The 17,140-nt window shown below is 45.8% G+C and overlaps 1 protein-coding gene across 1 annotated transcript; it reads right to left on the bottom strand.

The window, feature by feature from the left end:
- Window positions 1-231: 231 nt before the first annotated feature.
- Window positions 232-5,089, bottom strand: LOC141116723 (protein S100-A6-like). The gene is made up of 3 exons (XM_073609115.1): window positions 4,938-5,089; window positions 2,563-2,709; window positions 232-474 (listed from the first exon to the last, which is right to left on the bottom strand). The coding sequence occupies exons 1-3, from the start codon at window positions 4,938-4,940 to the stop codon at window positions 334-336; spliced, it is 291 nt and encodes a 96-aa protein (XP_073465216.1). The 5' UTR covers window positions 4,941-5,089; the 3' UTR covers window positions 232-333.
- Between the last annotated feature and the right edge of the window lie 12,051 nt (window positions 5,090-17,140).

Below are 17,140 nucleotides of genomic sequence, written 5' to 3'. Positions count from 1 at the left end.
CTGGTACACACTCACCTTACCTGAACAGCAGGGGGCGCTGTTGCAGCTATTAAAGTGGTTATTAAAACCAATAACAGACATTTATTATATGGCAGCTTACCAATTCTCAGATGTGACGGCTGTATTTGTTTTCTCTTTTAGACCAATGAAATCATTTGTAGGAAGTTGACCAGAAATAATGAGCTAAACGATTGTTTTTTTTTAGCTCAAAAACTGGAGAAGAGACGGACGTCATATCCAAATTTACTTTTATTGAAAGATTTCACAATCGCTGAATTCAGTATCTTAGTTTATTCAGTAATGTTGCCCCACCTTCCTGCGCCCAGCACACTTCTATTTCTTCAGAGATTCCCTTAAAACTATGGCCAAGGTAGCTGAGAAAGACATGAATTCCTTGAAGGTCACCTTTTTGTCATTGTTAGCATCCATTTTACTGATGATTCCCTTCAGGACCTCATCCTTCTTCCCACTTCCCTGTAAGACAGAAAAACACCAACTTTTCATTTACAATTAGGTGAGATTTCCCCCAGTAGTTTGTGTCTCTGCCCCTCCCACAATGGTGAGATTTCCCCCAGTAGTTTGTGTCTCTGCCCCTCCCACAATGGTGAGATTTCCCCCAGTAGTTTGTGTCTCTGCCCCTCCCACAATGGAGGGATTTCCTGCAGTAGTTTGTGTCTCTGCCCCTCCCACAATGGTGAGATTCCCCCCAGTAGTTTGTGTCTCTGCCCCTCCCACAATGGAGGGATTTCCCCCAGTAGTTTGTGTCTCTGCCCCTCCCACAATGAGAAGATTTCCTGCAGTAGTTTGTGTCTCTGCCCCTCCCACAATGGTGAGATTTCCTGCAGTAGTTTGTGTCTCTGCCCCTCCCACAATGGGGAGATTTCCTGCAGTAGTTTGTGTCTCTGCCCCTCCCACAATGGTGAGATTTCCTGCAGTAGTTTGTGTCTCTGCCCCTCCCACAATGAGGAGATTTCCTGCAGTAGTTTGTGTCTCTGCCCCTCCCACAATGGTGAGATTCCCCCCAGTAGTTTGTGTTTCTGCCCCTCCCACAATGGTGAGATTTCCCTGCAGTAGTTTGTGTCTCTGCCCCTCCCACAATGGTGAGATTTCCCAGCAGTAGTTTGTGTCTCTGCCCCTCCCACAATGGTGGGATTTCCCCCAGTAGTTTGTGTCTCTGCCCCTCCCACAATGAGAAGATTTCCTGCAGTAGTTTGTGTCTCTGCCCCTCCCACAATGGTGAGATTTCCTGCAGTAGTTTGTGTCTCTGCCCCTCCCACAATGGTGAGATTTCCTGCAGTAGTTTGTGTCTCTGCCCCTCCCACAATGAGGAGATTTCCTGCAGTAGTTTGTGTCTCTGCCCCTCCCACAATGGTGAGATTTCCTGCAGTAGTTTGTGTCTCTGCCCCTCCCACAATGGTGAGATTTCCTGCAGTAGTTTGTGTCTCTGCCCCTCCCACAATGGTGAGATTCCCCCCAGTAGTTTGTGTCTCTGCCCCTCCCACAATGAGAAGATTTCCTGCAGTAGTTTGTGTCTCTGCCCCTCCCACAATGAGGAGATTTCCTGCAGTAGTTTGTGTCTCTGCCCCTCCCACAATGGTGAGATTTCCTGCAGTAGTTTGTGTCTCTGCCCCTCCCACAATGGTGAGATTTCCTGCAGTAGTTTGTGTCTCTGCCCCTCCCACAATGGTGAGATTCCCCCCAGTAGTTTGTGTCTCTGCCCCTCCCACAATGAGAAGATTTCCTGCAGTAGTTTGTGTCTCTGTCTGCCCCTCCCACAATGGTGACATTCCCCCCAAGTAGTTTGTGTCTCTGCCCCTCCCACAATGGTGAGATTTCCTGCAGTAGTTTGTGTCTCTGCCCCTCCCACAATGGTGAGATTTCCTGCAGTAGTTTGTGTCTCTGCCCCTCCCACAATGGTGGGATTTCCCCCAGTAGTTTGTGTCTCTGCCCCTCCCACAATGAGAAGATTTCCTGCAGTAGTTTGTGTCTCTGCCCCTCCCACAATGGTGAGATTTCCCTGCAGTAGTTTGTGTCTCTGCCCCTCCCACAATGAGAAGATTTCCTGCAGTAGTTTGTGTCTCTGCCCCTCCCACAATGAGAAGATTTCCTGCAGTAGTTTGTGTCTCTGCCCCTCCCACAATGGTGAGATTTCCCTGCAGTAGTTTGTGTCTCTGCCCCTCCCACAATGGTGAGATTTCCTGCAGTAGTTTGTGTCTCTGCCCCTCCCACAATGGGGAGATTTCCCTGCAGTAGTTTGTGTCTCTGCCCCTCCCACAATGAGGAGATTTCCCTGCATAGTTTGTGTCTCTGCCCCTCCCACAATGATGAGATTTCCCGCAGTAGTTTGTGTCTCTGCCCCTCCCACAATGGTGATATTTCCCGCAGTAGTTTGTGTCTCTGCCCCTCCCACAATGGTGAGATTTCCTGCAGTAGTTTGTGTCTCTGCCCCTCCCACAATGGTGACGCTCCCACAGCTTTCAATGAATGTTTATTCTCCTTATTGGAGTCAGGAATCAGTTAAATGTAAGGATGGGATTTCCCGCCCTCTGGGGTGTCACTTACACTGATTGTGGGGAATTCGGCTTTGGCGAGGTCATACAGCTCGTCTGGGTTCAGGGTGTTTGCATCGGAGTCCCTTTTTTTGGCGTATTCCTCGAATTTAACGATCATCAGAGTCATCATTTCCTCCACGGTCAGGTCTTTTGAAGTCTGGAAAGAACACAGAATATGTATGGACTCCTCCCACTGAGATCACACACACACCCCATTGGTCTAAACACCAACCCCAGGACCTGAAACATGTCAGCATTATGGACTTACTCGGAAGTAAATAGTGAAGCTTGGAATCTACAGACTCGGATCCTTCTGTGAGATCTTCATTTGATCCCCTGGAACAGACCATCTTGTATGACAGCCAATCACAAGTCACTGAAATCAGTCAAGGGTGAGCTCTGATTGGCTGCTGGGAGACAGCGCTGTTATCGCACTTGCATCTTTATTAAATAAAGATTTCAATATTCAAACCGCTGGTGTTCTGTACATAGTGAAAGGAACGCAGACCGCCAATTAATAATTAATTACTCTATTGTGTTTACTATAAGACCCCGCAGGGGTGGGGAGGGGGTGTGGTTAACATGCAAATGAGCAGATGGTGGAGCTTCTTATAAAATGAATTTGTTACATTTGCATCTGTGCAAAATGATACATTTTATTACGTTTTATTATTATTATTATTATCACTATTATTATGTTTATTATTAGTGTTGTATTTATTAATATTATTATTATTTTGTTACTATTGTTATTGTAATGTTTATTATTATTATATGTTATTATTGCTGTTGTTGTTATTTTTTTATTATTATTTTTATTACTATTATTATTATTTTATTACTATTGGTATTATTCTTATTATTATGATTATTCTTGTTATTGTATTACTATTGTAGTGCTATTATTATGTATAATATTATTATATTATATATATACACACACACACACACATATGTATATATATACATATAATAATAATAAACATTACAATAACAATAGTAAAAAAATAATAATAATAAACATAAATAAGCATAATAGTAATACGTATTATTATTAATAAAATGAATAATAATAGTAAGAATATTAATTGTATTACTAATAATATTTTTATAATTATTATTATTGTATTATTTGTGTTATTAAAGTTATAATTATGAATAATAATAATTATTATAATAATAGTAAAATGTATGTATTTATTATTATTATTATTATTATTATTATTATTATTATTATTATAATTATTATTATTATTAATAATAACAATAATAATAATAAATAATAATAGTAAAAAGAAAATAATTTTATTACTAATATTATTTTTACTACTAATAATAACAGTAGAAATAATATTAGTAATACAATTATTATTTTTACTATTATCGTTATTATTATAACTAATTGTATTACCAATATTATTTTTACTGTTATTTTTAGAAGTAAAAATAATATTAGTAATAACATTTTTATTATTTTTACACTTATTATTTATTATTATTAATATTAATAATAATAATAATCACAATAAAAAAATGTCACTATTATTATTATGATTTATTTGCTTGTCTGGCTGTGTATGGAAAAAATCATGTCTTTGCGGTCCCTCATGTAAATATCATGTAAACTATGTGTACCTCCTGATGTCTGACACACCTCGGAGGCAAAATAAACACCCCGGGGCAGAAATGGAAGACAGGCGTTGGCCAAATGTCTAAACAGAGGATGAGAGGCGGGGCTTATTCTCCATATAGCTATGGCAATCACAGGGTTAACCCCTTTCCTTCCTTTTTATCAATTGGCCTATAAGTGAACATGAAGGGGGTGATCGAACGCTTGGATCTGTCCAATGGCCATGGTTTCCTCCAGCAATGCCCAGGCCCCTCCTCCTCTCTGCACGGGCATAAATATGGATGCACGGCTATGCCAAGCACTCATGTTTATGCCGGCTGGCTTTCCCTGGCTGCACCTCCTGCCAACTTCTCTTTTCTTCCCAGTTATAGACTTGAGATGACCCATCGATGATGGATCTGGAGATGGAGACCCCTGGTTGGGAATTGGCAACCGTTCATGTTTGTTGATCGTTATTGTGGTCCCCCCATCTAGCAGCAGATTCTCTTTAGCATAAACAGGCCAGGGGGGTGAGATTGAAGTCACCCATTCCAATCTCCCTGTTTTCCGATCTCTCGGTAGGCATCTGAGACAGCTGACCCCAATTTTGCCCACCTGTGCAGGTGACCCTAACCTATCGAGATCAGAACCTGAACCATCCAATGACCCCACAAGAGGAAACCCCTAGAGGGAGACCCGTGCCAAGCTGACCATGAGTATTGGCTCCACAACCCAACCCATGGAGCAGATGGAGATCGTAGCAAAGTTCCACTTACCATGTTTTCAAGGTGGTCAGATTTTTGGAAGATGGAGAGGAGAATTCAGCTGGTGTGGTACCTGTTACAGGCCGATGGCCAATATATACCCAGACAGGACAGTGCCACACCCAGTGGAGCCACCTGATTGGAGGATGAGCCTAAGGTATTTGGAGGGGTGTCCTCCCTTCTCTCATCATTGACTCTCCTCTTTTTACAAATTCTTTAAAATGTTGGTAAATCTTTCAGAAAAACGTCTCTGACTTCTCACCACCTACCTGAGGGGGGTTAACCCCTTCTGGGAAGAGTCGCCATCCGCCCTTCACAGCAATGTAACCAATTATCTTCACCGAGAACAAAGATACTTTAGAGGGAGCTGGGATCGATCGTTTTATTGTAGAGAGGAAGAGGTAAAAGAGAACGAGTCAGACGAGTCCCTTTCATCTTCAGCGTTGTAAATGTGTCATTCAATGTTATATATATATATACAGTGCCTTGAAAAAGTATTCATACCCCTTGACATTTCCCACATTTTCTCATGTTACAACCAAAAACGTAAATGTATTTTATTGGGATTTTATGTGATAGACCAACACAAAGTGTCACATAATTGTGAAGTGGAAGGAAAATGATAAATGATACAAATAAATATGTGAAAAGTGTGGGGGGACATTTGTATGGCGCCCCCCGGAGTCAATACTTTGTAGAACCCCCTTTCTCTACAAGTCTTTTTGGGGATGTTTCTACCAGCTTTGCACATCTAGAGAGGGACATTTCTGCCGATTCTTCTTTGTAAAATATCTCAAGCTCTGTCAGATTGGATGGAGAGCGTCTGTGATCAGCAATTTTCAAGTCTTGCCACAGATTCTCGATGTGATTTAGGTCTGGACTGTGACTGGGCCATTCTAATACATGAATATGCTTTGATGTAAACCATTCCATTGTAGCTCTGGCTGGATGTTTTGGGTCGTTGTCCTGCTGTAGGGATGAGCTTCGTGTTCGACTCAAACATCGTCTGTTCGCCCGTTCGCCGAATTGCAAACGATATGGGCCGTTCGCGCCAAATTCGTGTGGTGCGTCATGGCCCATAATTCACTGCGGCATCGCAGTGCTTTGCTGGCTGATGATTGGCCAAGCATGCACTATGACCTGCATGCTTGGCCAATCACAGCACCGTCTGAACAGAGAGCCGTAATTGGCCAAAGCCAAGGAGGCTTTGGCCAATTATGGCTCAGGGGATTTAGTACACGCCCCACACTATATAAGGCCGCCTGCACGGCGGCCCTGTGTCGTGTGTGTTCCAGCATTGAAAGAGATAGCCAGAGAGACAGTGTCATTTGATTTAAGTTAGATAGATTAGGCAGAACAGTCAGTCAGTTAGCTGCACTTACAGTGTATTGTGTATATATATGCATCCCAGGTGTTGCATATATATATATACACTGTATTCAGTTTAGCTAGATCCGTTCCTGTTATCTTCCTACTGACAGGCAGGCTTGTCTTGTTACAGTATTTACAGCTACCTGAAGAAAATTGCTGGTGTTCTTTTGATCCTATTAGTACCACAGTCAGGCAGCTAGACTATTTACAGTTAGTGCAGTGCGTCCTGCTCACAGTGTTCAGCTAAATCTACAAGTTATTTTTTTGCGAGCTCTGCACAGTGTTCAGCTAAAGCTACCTGTAGAAGGTTGGTGGTGTTCTCATACTGCAGGCAGGCAGTTGATTTTGCTAGCTGCAGTATCAGTACATATATATATATATATATATATATATATATATATATATATATATATATCCCAGCTTAGTGCAGCTACAGGCCATTAGTATGTCTGGAAGGCCAAGAAGGAGAGGCAGACAGTCACAAGCCAATAAGAGAGGGCAAGCAGGCTCTGTGTCTAGTGCTGGTCGTGGAGACAGTGCATCCTCATCAGCACGTGGCAGTGGGACACGCTTGGCCTTTTTTTCGGCAGCTGGCCGTGTTGAGCCGCAACATGCGGAAGACTTGGTCGAGTGGATGACCAAGCCGTCCTCATCCTCCATATCCTCTCTCACCCATGCACAGGGTACTTTGTCTGACAAAGCAGCGGCCTCTTCCCTCGGCTCAATGTCATCAGTGACTTATTCCCTAGCCCCACCATGTCCTCCTGAGGAGTCCCTCAAACTGTTTGACCACAGTGTTGGGTACATGCTCCAGGAGGATGCCCAGCGTTTGGAAGGCTCTGATGATGATACTGAGCTAGATGAAGGCAGTAACATGAGCACGGACAGAGGGGGTGCCCAAGAAGGACAGCAATCTGGCAGTCATGCTCCCCCTGCTGCAGCATACTGCCAGGTTTGCTCCAGTGATGAGGAGGGAGGGGATGATGAGGTCACTGACTCAACGTGGGTGCCTGCTAGGAGAGAGGAAGAGGAGGAGGAGGAGGACCAGGAGGCGGCACATCACCAATGAGGCAGGATGCCCTCCAGGGGCCAGCCTAAGGGCAGCACATTGACTGCATCACACCACAAAGCTCCACATGTGCAGGGCGCTGCAGTCTCTGCACGTTATTCAAAAAGTTCTTTGGTGTGGGCCTTTTTTGAGACGAGTGCATCAGATCGCACCGCTGCTATTTGCAACATATGTCTCAAGCGTATCTCGCGTGGCCAAAACATCTCCGACTTGTCACAGCCAAGTACTTGTGGGCAATCTGCTTTTGGTACACCGACGTCAGATTGTACCAGGCAAATTTCCCTGCCCCAGCTGCTGCACCGCCGAAAGAAGTTTGCTCCCAGCCATCCACATGCGCAGCGGTTGAATGCTAGATTGGCAAAATTGCTAGCACTTCAACTGCTGCTTTTCAGTTGGTAGACTCTGCCCCCTTCCGTGAGTTTGTGGAATGTGCGGTTCCTCAGTGGCAGGTACCCAAACGCCACTTGCCTTGTGGAAGGCAATGTCCATGCCTCGCTGGACAGGGCGGTCAGCGGTAAGGTTCATATTACCGCTGACTCATGGTCCAGCAGGCATGGACAGGGACGTTACCTAAGTTTCACAGTGCATTGGGTGACTCTGCTGGCAGCTGGGAAGGATGCAGGACAAGGTGCAGTAGTGTTGGAGGTTGTTCCGCCACCACGCCTCCAAAATGCTAATGATTGTGACACACCTCTCTCCTCCACCCCCTCCTCTTCTTCTTCCTCCATGGCCTCTTCCTGTGCTTTGTCCTCGGAACCAGCGGTGCTCCGTAGCCGTTCAGGGGGCTATGCAAGTATGCAGGCCAAAAGATGCCATGCGGTGCTTGAGCTGGTGTGCTTGGGGGACAGGAATCACACTGGGGCAGAGGTTCTGTCAACTCTGCAGGGGCAGGTTCAGAGGTGGTTGATGCCATGCCAACCTAAGGCAGTAATGGTGGTTTGCGACAATGGCACCAACCTCCTCTCTGCCCTCCGACAGGGACAAATGACCCATGTGCTCTGGCTCACATCCTTAACTTGGTGGTGCAGCGGTTCTTGGGCAGGTACCCAGGCTTACAGGATGTCCTGAGGCAGGCCAGGAAAGTCTGTGTGCATTTCCGCCGGTCATATAATGCCAGTGCTCGGCTGACGGACCTCCAAAAGAAGTTTAACCTGCCCAAGAACCACCTAATCTGTGACATGCCCACCAGGTGGAACTCAACATTGGCCCTGCTGCAGCGGCTGCACACACAGCAGAGGGCCATCAACGAGTACCTGTGCGACTATGGCACCAGGACAGGGTCATGGGAGCTTGGTTTTTTTCCCCACGCCAGTGGGCCATGATCAGGGATGCATGCACTGTCCTGTCACCATTTGAGGAGGCCACAAGGATGGTGAGCAGTGACAGTGCATGCATCAGTAACACTGTCCCCCTTGTCCACCTGTTGGAGCACACACTGCGTGGAATAATGGACAGGGCACTTGAGGCAGAACAGAGGCAGGAAGAGGAGGACTTCCTTAGCTCTCAAGGCCCCCTTTATCCAGACAGTGTTCCTGCGTGCCCGCCGATCACACAGGAAGAGGATGAGGAGGAGGAGGAAGATTGTGTCAGTATGGAGGTGGAGCCTGGCACTCAGCATCAGCAGCAGTCTTTAAGGGATCAGTCCCAAGAAACACATGGACTTGTACGTGGCTGGGAGGAGGTGGCTGCGGGCCATGTCGTTCTTAGTGACCCAGAGGTCTCCGGACCGAATGCCTCAGCAAACCTACGCTGCATGGCCTCCCTGATCCTGCAAAGCCTGCGGAAGGATCCTCGTATTCGTGGTATCAAGGAGAAGGACCAATACTGGCTGGCAACCCTCCTTGATCCACGTTACAAGGGTAAGGTTGCAGACCTTATCTTGCCATTGCAGAGGGAGCAGAGGATGAAACATCTTCGGGAGGCCTTGCAGAAAGGTTTGTGCAACGCGTTACCAGAGACTGGGAGGTTACAAACTCCTGTTTCTGGACAACGTGTTGCTGAGGCTTCAGTCAGTCAAAGAAGGAGCGGTGGAGAAGGTGGCCGTCTGACCGATGCGTTCAGACAATTGTTTGGTCCGCAGCCCCAGGGTATGATCGGTTCCAGCAACCATCGCCAGCGTCTGTTTTACATGGTGCAGGAATACCTAGGGGCAAGATCTGACTTGGACACCTTTCCCACCGAAAATCCTCTGGGTTACTGGGTCTTGAGGATGGATCACTGGCCAGAGCTTGCACAGTATGCAATTGAGCTACTGGCCTGTCCTGCATCCAGCGTTCTTTCGGAACGCACATTCAGTGCTGCTGGAGGCTTTGTAACCGATCACAGGGTGTGTCTGTCCACCGACTCGGTCGATCGACTGACCTTCATAAAAATTAATCAGTCTTGGATCACCTCCAGCTACCAAGCACCTGATGCTGATGTAACCGAATAATTTTTTTTGAAATCTCAGATCCCTTCAAAGACTGCCTATACTGATGCTGGGTAACTATCCCTGAGTAATTATCTTCTTCCTCCTCAATCATCACGCTGATAGCTTGTAAGAACATTTTTGGTTCTGGGCGCCACCACCAGTGCCTAAGGCACAATTTTTCAGCCCCTGTTTAACAGGGGCGTGTAATTACAATTTTTGATGCAATGCTTTTCAGCAGGGCTCGTTCCTGCATTCCAACTAGAGTGTCTGTGAGGGGTTGCAGTGTTGTGGCACCAGCACCAGTGCCTAAGGCCCAATTTTTCTGCCCCTGTTTCACAGGGGCGTGTAATTAAAATTTTTGATGCAATACTTTGCAGCAGGGCTTGTTCCTGCGCTCCAACTAGAGTATCTGTGAGGGGTTGCAGTGTTGTGGCACCAGCACCGGTGCCTAAGGCCTAATTTTTCAGCCCCTGTTCAACAGGGGCATGTAATTACAATTCTTGATCTAATATTTCACAGCAGGGCCCATTTCTGCACCCACCAAGAGCGAGTGAGGACTTACAGTGTTGTGGCACCACCACCACCACCAAAGGCCCAATTTTTCTGCCCCTGTTTAACAGGGGCATGTAATTACAATTCTTGATCTAATATTTCACAGCAGGGCCCTGTGAGGGCTTACAGTGTTGTGGCCACAACAACACCTAAGGCCCAAATTTCTGCTGAGTATATAGGGCAGGCCCCTCCTTTCAAACATCTAACTTACAAACGACTCCTACTTGCAAACGGAAGGAGACAACAGGAAGTGAGATGAAATCTACCCCTAGGAAGGGAAATTCTCTCCTGTAAGAGTTAATATGGGAAAAATATTTCTCCTTTCCACTGATGCTTTCCAATCCTTGTTCCACAAAAAAACCCAAATTTTCAAAAAACATTTGTCATTGGGACAAAAAGTGAGGTGAAATCTTCTGAAGATCTCAAGTCTTTTGTAGACTCTAATGCCCCGTACACACGGTCGGATTTTCCGATGGACAATGTCCGATCGGAGCGTGTTGTCGGAAATTCCGACCGTGTGTGGGCGCCATCGGACATTTTCCATCTGATTTTCCGACACACAAAGTTGGACAGCAGGAGATAAAATTTTCCAACAACAAAATCCGATCGCGTCAATTCCGACCGTGTGTGGCCTGTTCCGACGCACAAAGTGCAACGCATGCTCAGAAGAAATTCCGACACGGGACAGCTCGTTCTGGTAAACGTAGCGTTCGCAATGGATACAGCACTTTCATCATGCTGCAATGTTCAAAATGGTTTAATACAGCGCACTCTCTTCTTCTTTATAATGTGACAAGAATTAAGTAGTTTTGCTGCTCATATTCACACACACTTCTCACAAACTTATTTAGTTACTATTTATCGGGATTCCCTCAATATATTTTGATTTCTCACATCTGACAACAAAATTTATTTTTTTTTTGGACTTTAATGTAGATTCTTTTTTTGTTTCTCTTTTTTATTTTTTATTTTTTTTGGTGATTTTGATTTGTATTCCCGAAAATGTTTGTGTGTGTTTTTGGTGACAAGTTCCCACAACACCACTAATATGTTGTTCTATTTAATCTGTAGGAGATTGTTTGGTGTTGTTGTCCCTTGTTAATTTCACATTGTACTTTAGAAATGTACCTGAATCGTCACCAACAAACTGTCCTTTTTGGATGAAAACACACACAGGAGAGTAGAATTTACCCAAAAAATTTTTATTAAGGGCTCACAACTATAAACAAAGAGGGAGGCAACGCTGGAGAAACTGCAGAAGTGGGCGAAGCCTTGGACCCCCAGGGCAGACATCAACTATTTAAAAGCAAAATTGGTGGCCTGAGGAGTCCTTATCTAAGGGAGGGCAGTCTGATCCAGAAGTCCCAGAGATCCGGAAAGCAGCAGATGACATCTGTGTCCCCAGGCTGTGGTCATACGAGAGACTGCATCTTCTGTCAGACCAGACTGAACCCAGGGTCATCACTCTCAGGTCTTCCTTCCACGCTTCCTTCCAGGCTTTGGCTGTGGTGGTGGAGTTGTGGCAGCAGGAGGAGGAGGAGGAGGAGGATCGTCCCTCTCAATGACATCCGTCTTGTGTGTCAGTTGCCCACTCTCCCCCTTACGAAGGACTTTATAAATCAGGTCCTCAGAGATCTTGCGTTGACCCTCCTGCATGCCCTGCAATTTTGTGGCAGCCATGCAGGCAAAGGCCTCTTCAGGACTGGGGAAGGCTCGGAGGGACGCAGAAGCCTCCTGGATCAGCCTGTACACTGAATCCTGCACGGGACTCGGAGTGGCTTTCCTGGCCCTTTTGTATGGAAGGCGGAGGGGAGGAACCTGAGACTCAGTCAGGCTGCGACTTGTCCCAGGCTTCTCTTGGCTGCCACTTAGCCCCGCCTCCTCCTGGCTGCCACTAATCCCCGCCTCCTCCTGACTGCCACATTCCACAACCTCCTCCTGGCTGAGGTCTTCCTGTGTATGAAAAAGGGACATAGTTTTAGTATTTTTTCTATCAATCACACACAATTTTCACCTCCTGACTGCTGCAAATTGAATGTTAACAAATATAACAGACTATCCTTCTGAGCCCAGCAGTTTTCATTCTTGTCCCAATTTTGGGTGCCCACTACTGTCTATTGATATGTAAAACACTTTATGAAATCAGCAAATAGTGATCAATAATAACATCTAGTAAACATCATTTCTTTATTGCCCAGAAATCAGTAGAACAATGCTATACCTGACTCCAGCTGGGCTCCTCCACTTCTTCCTGGCTGGAAGGCCCAGGTTGGACATCGGAAGCCTCATCTGGGGTGGAAGGAAGCGTGGAAGGAAGAGTAGAGAGGGATTCCCTGACTTCAGTGTGGTCTGACAGAAATCGCAGTCTCTCATAGTACCACAGCCTGGGGACATAAATGTCATCTGCTGCAGCTCCGTATCTCTGGGAATCTGTGACCTTCTTGCGCTCCCTAAGATAAGTGCTCCTCAGGCCACCAATTTTAGCTTTTAAATAGGGGATGGTTGCTGTGGGGACCACCGGCGTCACCAACTCCAGCAGTTTCTCCAGCGCTGCCTGCCTCTTCTGTTTGTGGTTATAGTGGGGGTGTCTCACTTGCCACAGACAGGGCAGCTCCCTGTACTTGTCTATGAACAGGGGCAGGAAATTGTGGTCGTTGAACCCATCCATTTTCTCTGCAAGACACAACACAAGACAAACCCTAATGTCAGGCCAAACTCCCCTAATCTTGTTACAATATAGGCTTCAATTTCGAAGCAGTATAGGCCCAAGTTTAGATCCTACCTTCGTTAGCACGATCGGCATCTCCGATGCTCCTTCTTCCGCTCACAGATCGTACGTAAGACGCGCGCGTTACGATTTATACACACTGCGCATGCGTATAACTCCGCCCGCCCCTGACGTTCTTTCTATTCTATTCCCCGCCCCTTTTTGTTCGGCGCAGTGGAGGAAGAGCACATGGCGGATAGACAGCAGGATCGTGCTAATTGTAGCAACGAGGAGGAGGAGGAAAGGCCGGAGCCTGAAACGTCCCGATCCAGAAGGAGATTAAAGGACTCAAATATGTCCTTTGGGGAGATGTTGGAGATGGTGGACATCCTGAAGAAGGCCGACTATGATGGAAAGTATGGGCCTTACCCCAACCCCAATGTCAGAAAGGCCAAGATCATGGCGAAAGTGGTCAGGAGTCTGCACCGGAAATTCGGGGTACGACGATCGAAAGATCAGCTCAGGAAGCGGTGGTCGGACCTGAAATTACGAGAACATGAGCAGTACAGAAAGATCCGGAGAGTGCTGCAAAAAAGTAAGTAGTTGTGCTGTGTTCCTATTCTTTATGTTTATTACGTTCGTGCTGCTCCATGTGCTTTTAGGAACTGTTGTACAGTTTAAAATGGCAACCGTCATGTTCATGGGCACATTATTCGTTCGGATCACACATTGTTATTTCGGACGATAAAATACCATTGTTTAGGCCATATGCATTTGGCCACCATTTTGACGCCCTATACTTGTCTTCAAAGAATTGGGTTGTGTAGATGGCTTTGTTACTAGAATGAAATGCAAACTAGATTGTGTGTAAGGAGAGGACACTGAGCAGCTGTTTTCACATCTGGACACTGGAGCACTAGTGTGGGACACAAGAACACCATTTTTATTAGGGGGGCCACACAGGTGCTCCAGTGTATACTATAGGGGGGGCTACATCTGTGAAGCTTGTACCAAACAGGTAAAGTATTGCAGCTTGACAAAGGGCACTAAAAAAGCTACATCTTGGAACTCTGCTAAAATAGATAATTGTACCCCACTTCCAAGCAATGTTTCATCTTTAGAGTTCTGACATTAAATATCTGTGTGCTAATTATACCATTTTTGTTTTACATAGGGGAGAAAAGACTCGGAGGACACCCCTCATCCGAGGAGACCAGAGACTCCCCACCTCTGGAAGAAGGGAAAATCCCCCAACACAAGCTGAGCAGGAGGATGAAGACGTGGTGGAAGTAGTCACCACAACAGGTGAGTGTCTGCGACCACAGGCTCAGATAAGAGATGGATGGCGGCATTTTTTTGCAAACCTAATTTATTTTGGGTTTCCTTTCTTTTTAGGTGATCGTGAGGTTGTGGATGAAGATCCTTTCACATCCGAAAGTGCCCAGATCCTGATCGGAGAGATCATGGGGTGTAATTTACAATTGGAAAACATCAAGCAAAAGATCAATGATGTTATTCCAAAATATAAAAACATCATTGATGTTTTTGGGGCGAGTTTAAAGCCCCTCCAAATCACTTTCTTCTTTTGTGTGCTACAATGTGCGAAATGTTTTTGTGATTTTTCCCAAAGCCAAATTTGGAAGATGCACACAGTGTGTCATCATGTGCTATCTGCCATCACGGGAGATCAATGGACGCATTTTGGGGGGTGCAACCCCTTCCTCAATAATAAAGTAGCGGTGAGGAAGGGCTTTCTCCCCCAAAACACGTCCCTTGATCCCCCGTGATGGCAGATAGCACATGTTGACATTGGGAAATTTGTGTGCATCTTCCAAATTTGGCTTTTCCTGGGGTGATTTCCCCCCATCTGAACGCAATATCAAACACAGTTCCTAAATACTCATGTCTGATATTGCCTTCAAGTTCTACCAAATGTGAACTTTGTAAGATCAAGATTTGTGTCTTTCTTGTGGGTTTTGCAGAGGCCTGTTTTCTATAAAATGCACATTTTGATTTTGGATAATGACACCACAAAAATTGTTATACAACAAACATGTTGGTTTGTCAGAAAAACCTTTGGTAAATGCACATGTGATTGTGCTGGTATTAAAAAGATTGTTCATCAAGAATGTGTGGATTATTGTCTCAACGCTACAACACTTTTGGGGTGATGTAATTGTTGTTTTAGGAGAAAATGGGGGGTTATTTCCTAAGGGGAAATCCACTTTGCACTACAAGTGCAGTTTCAGTGCAGTTGCAAGTGCACTTGTAGTGAAAAGTGTCTTTGCATTTAGTAAATAACAGCCAACAGTGCTTTGTATAAGGTTACACAATCACGACATTTTCTGCACTCCACACATTTCTGTCAGGGTCAGCTAAAACAAACACAAGCAGGAAATGTCCACAAAGAAGAGCCTGGGGGGAGATGCCTGTCGAGAACTTGAGGTCCTGCAGGCTTCTCCCTGTGGCCAAATACCGCAAGGTAGCGACCAACCTCTGCTCCGGAGTGATGGCTTGCCTCATGCAGGTATCCTGCCTGCTTATATAGGGGGTCAGCGAAGCCAACAAACGGTGAAACACGGGGTCCGTCATCCTGAGAAAGTTCCTGAAATCATCAGGATTATTCTCACGGATCTCACGGAGCAAAGGCATATGAGAGAACTGGTCACGCTGAAGCAACCAATTCTTGGTCCATGAACTCCTCCCTACCCTGTTCATGGACTGGACTTGTGTCAAGGTCAGGACCCCAACACCAAGCCCCCGCACAGCACGAACTCTACGAGGAGTACGCATACGAAACATGGCTAGAAAACGGTCGGCTGCTCAGAATGAAGTAACAGAATGCACTGAAGAACAGCAAGGCCTGTGAAGAGCGACCTGAAAAACAGCAACGAGCAGGCAAGATCGCACAGAAAACTCCGATACGAACTGACTGCACGCACTGAAGAGCAGATACAAACCCACAAGCACAAACTGAACGGCAGGAAAACGATCTGAAAGCCACGAGTCTGAAAAAGCGCGAATCGTCTCTCACCAAACTTTTACTAACACGAGATTAGCAAAAGGAGCCCAAAGGGTGCCGCGCTTGGTTCTGAACCGGCCTTTTCTAGTCTCGTCGTACGTGGTGTACGTGACCGCGTGGTTGTCGATCAGAAATTCCGACAACTTTGTGCGACCGTGTGTAGGCAACACAAGTTTGAGCCAACATCTGTCAGAAAAAATCCAAGGATTTTGTTGTCGGAATGTCCAAACAAAGTCCGACCGTGTGTACGGGGCATGACAGGTTTTCTTCTAACATTGTCCTGTATTTGTCTCCATCCATCTTCCCATCAACTCTGACCAGCTTCCCTGTCCCTGCTGAAGAAAAGCATCCCCACCACATGATGCTGCCACCACCATGTTTCACGGTGGGGATGGTGTGTTCAGGGTGATGTGCAGTGTTAGTTTTCCCCACACATAGCGTTTTGCTTTTAGGCCAAAAGTTGAATTTTGGTCTCATCTGACCAGATCACCTTCTTCCACATGTTTGCTGTGTCCTCCACATGGCTTCTCACAAACTACAAACAGGACTTCTTATGACTTTCTTTCACCAATGTCTTTCTTCTTCTCACTCTTCCATAAAGGGCAGATTTGTGGAGAACACGACTAATAGTTGTCCTGTGGACAGATTCTCCTCCCTGAGCTGTGGATCTCTGCAGCTCCTCCAGAGTTACCATGGACCTCTTGGCTCTTCTCTGATGAATGCTCTCCTTGCCCGGCCGGTCAGTTTAGGTGGACGGCCATGTCTTCATGAGATGTTCAAAGCTTGGGAGATTCCTTTATAACCTAACCCCTGCTTTATACTTCTCCACAACTTTATCCCTGACCTGTCTGGTGTGTTCCTTGGCCTTCATGAGGCTGTTTGTTCACTAAGGTTCTCTAACAAACCTCCAAGGGCTTCACAGAACAGCTGCATTTATACTGAGATTTAATTACACACAGGTTGACTCAATTTACTAATAAGGTAATGTCTGAAGGGAATTGGTTCCACTAGATTTTAGTTAGGGATATCAGAGTAAAGGGGCTGAATACAAATGTCCCCCCCAAAACTTTTCATATATTTATGA

Source organism: Aquarana catesbeiana, linkage group LG13 (assembly GCF_042186555.1).
Source record: "Aquarana catesbeiana isolate 2022-GZ linkage group LG13, ASM4218655v1, whole genome shotgun sequence".
In the NCBI taxonomy this organism is placed as follows: Eukaryota; Metazoa; Chordata; class Amphibia; order Anura; family Ranidae; genus Aquarana; species Aquarana catesbeiana.
This window is presented reverse-complemented; position numbering and strand designations above follow the sequence as displayed.